This window comes from Macrobrachium rosenbergii, chromosome 10, assembly GCF_040412425.1.
Source record: "Macrobrachium rosenbergii isolate ZJJX-2024 chromosome 10, ASM4041242v1, whole genome shotgun sequence".
Lineage (NCBI taxonomy): Eukaryota > Metazoa > Arthropoda > Malacostraca > Decapoda > Palaemonidae > Macrobrachium > Macrobrachium rosenbergii.
Window position 1 is genome coordinate 68,413,653 of NC_089750.1, and position 7,397 is coordinate 68,421,049.

The 7,397-nt window shown below is 41.1% G+C and overlaps 1 protein-coding gene across 1 annotated transcript; it reads right to left on the bottom strand.

The window, feature by feature from the left end:
* Positions 1–6,209: 6,209 nt before the first annotated feature.
* On the bottom strand, positions 6,210–6,722 carry LOC136842358 (coiled-coil domain-containing protein 152-like). Its single transcript, XM_067109615.1, has one exon. It carries the CDS (start codon positions 6,720–6,722, stop codon positions 6,210–6,212), a length of 513 nt encoding a protein of 170 aa, XP_066965716.1.
* Positions 6,723–7,397: the final 675 nt, after the last annotated feature.

Below are 7,397 nucleotides of genomic sequence, written 5' to 3' on the forward strand. Positions count from 1 at the left end.
CTAGAAGACCGGCTCTGCAGAAAGAAGAAACTATTTCTTCGAGCATGCTCTGTCCCTTGATGAAGACTCTTCTTGTAGAAGATCTCTGTCATGCGGGCAAATAGTCGGATATCTAGATCTATTCTAGCAGATGTCTTCCTTCTGGTCATTCTGTTGGAATAATCTAGAAGACCGGCTCTGCAGAAAAGAAGAAACTATTTCTTCTTCAGTATGCTCTGTCCTTGATGAAGACTCTTCTTCTAGAAGATCTCTGTCATGCAGGCAAATAGTCGGATATCTAGATCTATTCTAGCAGATGTCTTCCTTCTGGTCATTCTGTTGGAATAATCTAGAAGACCGGCTCTGCAGAAAAGAAAAACTATTTCTTCAGAGTATGCTCTGTCCCTTGATGAAGACTCTTCTTCTAGAAGATCTCTGTCATGCGGGCAAATAGTTGGATATCTAGATCTATTCTTGCAGATGTCTTCCTTCTGGTCATTCTGTTGGAATAATCTAGAAGACCAGCTCTGCAGAAATAGAAGAAACTATTTCTTCAGTATGCTAAGTCCTTGATGAAGACTCTTCTTCTAGAAGATCTCTGTCATGCGGGCAAATAGTCAGATATCTAGATCTATTCTAGCAGATGTCTTCCTTCTGGTCATTCTGTTGGAATAATCTAGAAGACCGGCTCTGCAGAAATGAAGAAACTATTTCTTCAGTATGCTCTGTCCCTTGATGAAGACTCTTCTTCTAGAAGATCTCTGTCATGCAGGCAAATAGTCGGATATCTAGATCTATTCTAGCAGATGTCTTCCTTCTGGTCATTCTGTTGGAATAATCTTTCTCTGAGAAAGCAGGCGTTGTTTTCTCTATCCTATTACAGTACGTATATATATATATATAATATATAATATATATATATATATATATATATATATATATATATATATATATATATATATATATATATATGTATATATAATATATATATACATTATATATATATATATAATATATATATATATATATATATATATATATATATATATATATATATATATATATATATATATATATATATATATATATATATATATATAGATACCAGAAGGAAGACATCTGCTAGAATAGGAGATATCCGACTATTTGCCCGCATGACAGAAAGAAGAGTCTTCATCAAGGACAGAGCATACTCGAAGAAATAGTTTCTTCAGAGAAAGGTCTTCTAGATTATTCCAACAGAATGACCAGAAGGAAGACATCTGCTAGAATAGATCTAGATATCCGACTATTTGCCCGCATGACAGAGATCTTCTAGAAGAAGAGTCTTCATCAAGGGACAGAGCATACTGAAGAAATAGTTTCTTCTTTCTGCAGAGCCGGTCTTCTAGATTATTCCAACAGAATGACCAGAAGGATGATATCTGCTACAACAGATCTAGATATCCGACAATTTGCCCGCATGACAGAGATCTTCTAGAAGAAGAGTCTTCATCAAGGGACAGAGCATACTTGAAGAAATAGTTTCTTCTTTCTGCAGAGCCGGTCTTCTAGATTATTCCAACAGAATGACCAGAAGGAAGACGTCTGCTAGAATAGATCTAGATATCCGACTATTTGCCCGCATGACAGAGATCTTCTAGAAGAGTCTTCATCAAGGGACAGAGCATACTTGAAGAAATAGTTTCTTCTTTCTGCAGAGCCGGTATTCTAGATTATTCTAGCAGAATTACCAGAAGGATGACATCTGCTACAATAGATCTAGATATCCGACTATTTGCCTGCATGACAGAGATCTTCTAGAAGAAGAGTCTTCATCAAGGGACAGAGCATACTTGAAGAAATAGTTTCTTCTTTCTGCAGAGCCGGTATTCTAGATTATTCCAACAGAATGACCAGAAGGAAGACATCTGCTAGAATAGATCTAGATATCCGACTATTTGCCCGCATGACAGAGATCTTCTAGAAGAAGAGTCTTCATCAAAGGACAGAGCATACTGAAGAAATAGTTTCTTCTTTCTGCAGAGCCGGTCTTCTAGATTATTCCAACAGAATGACCAGAAGGAAGACATCTGCTTTCTGAATAGATCTAGATATCCGACTATTTGCCCGCATGACAGAGATCTTCTAGAAGAAGAGTCTTCATCAAGGGACAGAGCATACTTGAAGAAATAGTTTCTTCTTTCTGCAGAGCCGGTATTCTAGATTATTCTAACAGAATTACCAGAAGGATGACATCTGCTACAATAGATCTAGATATCCGACTATTTGCCCGCATGACAGAGATCTTCTAGAAGAAGAGTCTTCATCAAGGGACAGAGCATACTTGAAGAAATAGTTTCTTCTTTCTGCAGAGCCGGTATTCTAGATTATTCTAACAGAATTACCAGAAGGATGACATCTGCTACAATAGATCTAGATATCCGACTATTTGCCCGCATGACAGAGATCTTCTAGAAGAAGAGTCTTCATCAAGGGACAGAGCATACTGAAGAAATAGTTTCTTCTTTCTGCAGAGCCGGTCTTCTAGATTATTCCAACAGAATGACCAGAAGGAAGACATCTGCTAGAATAGATCTAGATATCCGACTATTTGCCTGCATGACAGAGATCTTCTAGAAGAAGAGTCTTCATCAAGGGACAGAGCATACTTGAAGAAATAGTTTCTTCTTTCTGCAGAGCCGGTCTTCTAGATTATTCCAACAGAATGACCAGAAGGAAGACACTTGCTAGAATAGATCTAGATATCCGACTATTTGCCCGCATGACAGAGATCTTCTAGAAGAAGAGTCTTCATCAAGGGACAGAGCATACTGAAGAAATAGTTTCTTCTTTCTGCAGAGCCGGTCTTCTAGATTATTCCAACAGAATGACCAGAAGGAAGACATCTGCTAGAATAGATCTAGATATCCGACTATTTGCCCGCATGACAGAGATCTTCTAGAAGAAGAGTCTTCATCAAGGGACAGAGCATACTCGAAGAAATAGAGTTTCTTCTTTCTGCAGAGCCGGTCTTCTAGATTATTCCAACAGAATGACCAGAAGGAAGACATCTGCTAGAATAGATCTAGATATCCGACTATTTGCCCGCATGACAGAGATCTTCTAGAAGAAGAGTCTTCATCAAGGGACAGAGCATACTTGAAGAAATAGTTTCTTCTTTCTGCAGAGCCGGTCTTCTAGATTATTCCAACAGAATGACCAGAAGGAAGACATCTGCTAGAATAGATCTAGATATCCGACTATTTGCCCGCATGACAGAGATCTTCTAGAAGAAGAGTCTTCATCAAGGGACAGAGCATACTGAAGAAATAGTTTCTTCTTTCTGCAGAGCCGGTCTTCTAGATTATTCCAACAGAATGACCAGAAGGAAGACATCTGCTAGAATAGATCTAGATATCCGACTATTTGCCCGCATGACAGAGATCTTCTAGAAGAAGAGTCTTCATCAAGGGACAGAGCATACTCAGAAGAAATAGTTTCTTCTTTCTGCAGAGCCGGTCTTCTAGATTATTCCAACAGAATGACCAGAAGGAAGACATCTGCTAGAATAGATCTAGATATCCGACTATTTGCCCGCATGACAGAGATCTTCTAGAAGAAGAGTCTTCATCAAGGGACAGAGCATACTCGAAGATATAGTTTCTTCTTTCTGCAGAGCCGGTCTTCTAGATTATTCCAACAGAATGACCAGAAGGAAGACATCTGCTAGAATAGATCTAGATATCCGACTATTTGCCCGCATGACAGAGATCTTCTAGAAGAAGAGTCTTCATCAAGGGACAGAGCATACTCGAAGAAATAGAGTTTCTTCTTTCTGCAGAGCCGGTCTTCTAGATTATTCCAACAGAATGACCAGAAGGAAGACATCTGCTAGAATAGATCTAGATATCCGACTATTTGCCCGCATGACAGAGATCTTCTAGAAGAAGAGTCTTCATCAAGGGACAGAGCATACTCGAAGAAATAGTTTCTTCTTTCTGCAGAGCCGGTCTTCTAGATTATTCCAACAGAATGACCAGAAGGAAGACATCTGCTAGAATAGATCTAGATATCCGACTATTTGCCCGCATGACAGAGATCTTCTAGAAGAAGAGTCTTCATCAAGGGACAGAGCATACTCGAAGAAATAGTTTCTTCTTTCTGCAGAGCCGGTATTCTACATTATTCCAGCAGAATGACCAGAAGGATGACATCTGCTACAATAGATCTAGATATCCGACTATTTGCCCGCATGACAGAGATCTTCTAGAAGAAGAGTCTTCATCAAGGGACAGAGCATACTTGAAGAAATAGTTTTCTTCTTTCTGCAGAGCCGGTCTTCTAATTATTCTAACAGAATTACCAGAAGGATGACATCTGCTACTGGTTTCCGACTATTTGCCCGCATGACAGAGATCTTCTAGAAGAAGAGTCTTCATCAAGGGACAGAGCATACTGAAGAAATAGTTTCTTCTTTCTGCAGAGCCTTTCTGGATTATTCCAACAGAATTACCAGAAGGATGACATCTGCTACAATAGATCTAGATATCCGACTATTTGCCCGCATGACAGAGATCTTCTAGAAGAAGAGTCTTCATCAAGGGACAGAGCATACTTGAAGAAACAGCTTCTTTCTGCAGAGCCGGTTTATTCTGTGAATGACAGAAGGATGACATCTGCTCTGGTTTATCCTATTTGCAGCCCTCTTCTAGAAGAAGAGTCTTCATCAAGGGACAGCCATACTGGTTTCTTCTTTCTGCAGAGCCGCCTTCTTATTCTACAGAATTTCTGCTACAATAGATCTAGATATCCGACTATTTGCCCGCATGACAGCTTCTAGAAGAAGAGTCTTCTCAAGGGACAGAGCATTCCCTGTGAAATAGTTTCTTCGAAGAAATAGTTTCTTCTTTCTGCAGAGCCGGTATTCTAGATTATTCTAGCAGAATTGACCAGAAGGATCTACAATAGATCTCCTTGCCCATCCTGATCTTCTAGAAGAAGAGCTTCATCAAGGGACAGAGCATGAAGAAACTTGTCCTCTTCTTTCTGCCTCCTAACAGCTGTTATTCTCAGAATGACCAGAAGGATCATGACAGCTTCCCACTGTCCTTTGCTGCATCCTAACAGCTGAAGAGTTTCATCAAGGCTCTCACTTTCTGAGAGCTTCTCCTTTCTGCCTCCTAACAGCTGTTGGCTCTCATCATGAGAGCTTGTCCTCCTCTTCTAGAAGCCTCTTCAACAGGGACAGAACAGCTGTTGGCTCTCACCATGAGAGCTTGTCCTCCTGCCTCCTAACAGTTGTTGGCTGTCACCATGAGAGCTTGTCCTGCCTCCTAACAGCTCATCATGGAGCTTGTCCTCCTGCCTACTCGCTCTCATCTGCAGAGCTTGTCCTCCTGTGTCTCCTGAGAGCTTGGCCTCCTGCCTCCTATCAGCTGCAAGCAAACCGAACAGCCGGTTGTCACGAGTTTTCGTCTGCCTGCTAAAGTGGTAAGGACCTCGCCAGCCATTGGCTCTCACCCTCAGAGCTCGTCCGCCCGCTCGCCGAACAGTCATTGACTCTAGCCAGTGAGAGTTCCTCCGCCTGACGAGATGGGGGGATCTCGTCAGCCGTTGACTCTCGCCGGGAGAGTTTGTCCATCCGCCGAACAGCCGTTGGCTCTTGCCAGTGAGAGTTCCTCCGCCTGACGAGATGGGGGGATCTCGTCAGCCGTTGACTCTGGTCACCAGACTTCTTCCTCATGTTTAAAGTGGTAGGGACCTCGCCAGCCATTGACTCTCATCCTCAGAGCTCGTCCGCCCGCTCGCCGAACAGTCATTGACTCTAGCCAGTGAGAGTTCTTCCGCCTGACGAGATGGGGGGATCTCGTCAGCCGTTGACTCTCGCTGGGAGAGTTTGTCCATCCGCCGAACAGCCGTTGGCTCTTTCCTGGGCATTCTTGCCTTCCTGCGGTTTTCGTCTTCAACAAATCGAATTAAGAACGCCGTCTCTCTGTTCTTTTCCCGCATCACTGTTTCTTCAAGTGTTCTTGCTTCTCTATCCTTCTTGATTTTCGGTATCGCCATCTTTAGCGTCATCTTTCTCATTGACTTCTAGCCAGTGAGAGTTGAATCTTCAGCCGTTGACTTTTTGTCCGTCCGCCGAACAGCCGTTGGCTCTTTCCTGGGCATTCTTGCCTTCCAGCTTTCGTCTTCAACGAATAGAATTTGAGAAAGCCATCTTGTTCTTTTCCCGCTTCCCTGTTTCTTCAAGTTCTCAGTCTCGTTATCAGGTGCTGTAGCCCTCTTATTATATCATTTTCCTTTTCTTCGTTCTTCTCTCTGAGTCTCTCTAACTCTCTTTTCAGATTATTCATTTCTTCCGCCATTTCTCTTCCTTGTCTCTCTTTCTCTCTTTCCATTTTTTCATTTTCTTCAACACAGTACTGGACCTTCCTCTTGAAACTGCAAAGCATGCTTTCCTGTTTCATTTCTTCCAGTCTAAGTTGATCAATCATTTGGTCCTTTTCCTTATTTTCATCTTCAAGAGTAACCAGTCGTTCCTTTAGGTTGTCCACGTGTTGCTCCATTTCTCCTTTAATTTTTATATTTTCTTCAACAAAATGCTGGACCTTCTTCTTGAAACTGAAAAGCATGCTTGCCTGGTTCATTTTTTCCAGTCTAAGTTGATCAATCATCTGGTCCTTTTCCTTATTTACATCTTTTGACATTCCTCTTGAAACTGGTCGAACCATGCTTTTCTCCTTTATCATTTGCTCCATTCTGAGTTGACCAATTATTTAATTCTTTTCTTCAATCAAAATCCTGGACCTTCCTCTTGAAACTGAAAAGCATGCTTGCCTGGTTCATTTTTTCCAGTCTAAGTTGATCCATCATTTGGTCCTTTTCAGTATTTTCAACTTCAAGAGTAACCAGCTGTTCCTTTAGGTCGTCCACCTGTTTCTCCATTTCTCCCTTAATTTTTTCATTTTCTTCGACAAAATCTGGACCTTCCTCTTCAAACTTTTTTCCTGTTCCTAGTGGTTCTGTTCTAATTTATCAATTATTTTGTCCTTTTACATATTTTCAAGTTCAAGACTAGCCATCTGTTCTTTCATTTTTTCATTTTTTCCACCAAATTTCTGGATTCATCTTTGAAGCTGCAAACTGATGTTCTCCTGTTCCAGTTTTTCCATTCTAAGCTGATCATTTATTTTGTCCTTTTTCAGCATTTTCAACTTCATTTAAGCCTGTCTTTTTCAGCCAAGAGGTCAGGACCTGTTTTTCCATTTCTCCAATCATGTTTTCGTTTCCTTTAAAAAGCTGCGCTCCTCCTTTCAAACCGTTAATCGTTTTTCATATTCAACGTTTTCTTTTCTATCTGGTCGACTTCTTGATTCATTTCCATATTTTGACCGTTGAAGTCTTCTGGAGTCCTGCAATCGGATCGATGGGTT

What these genes read in the sequence shown, in the direction of transcription:
- LOC136842358 (XM_067109615.1), bottom strand. Translation starts at nt 6,722, where the DNA reads ATGGAGCAAATGATAAAGGAGAAAAGCATGGTTCGACCAGTTTCAAGA.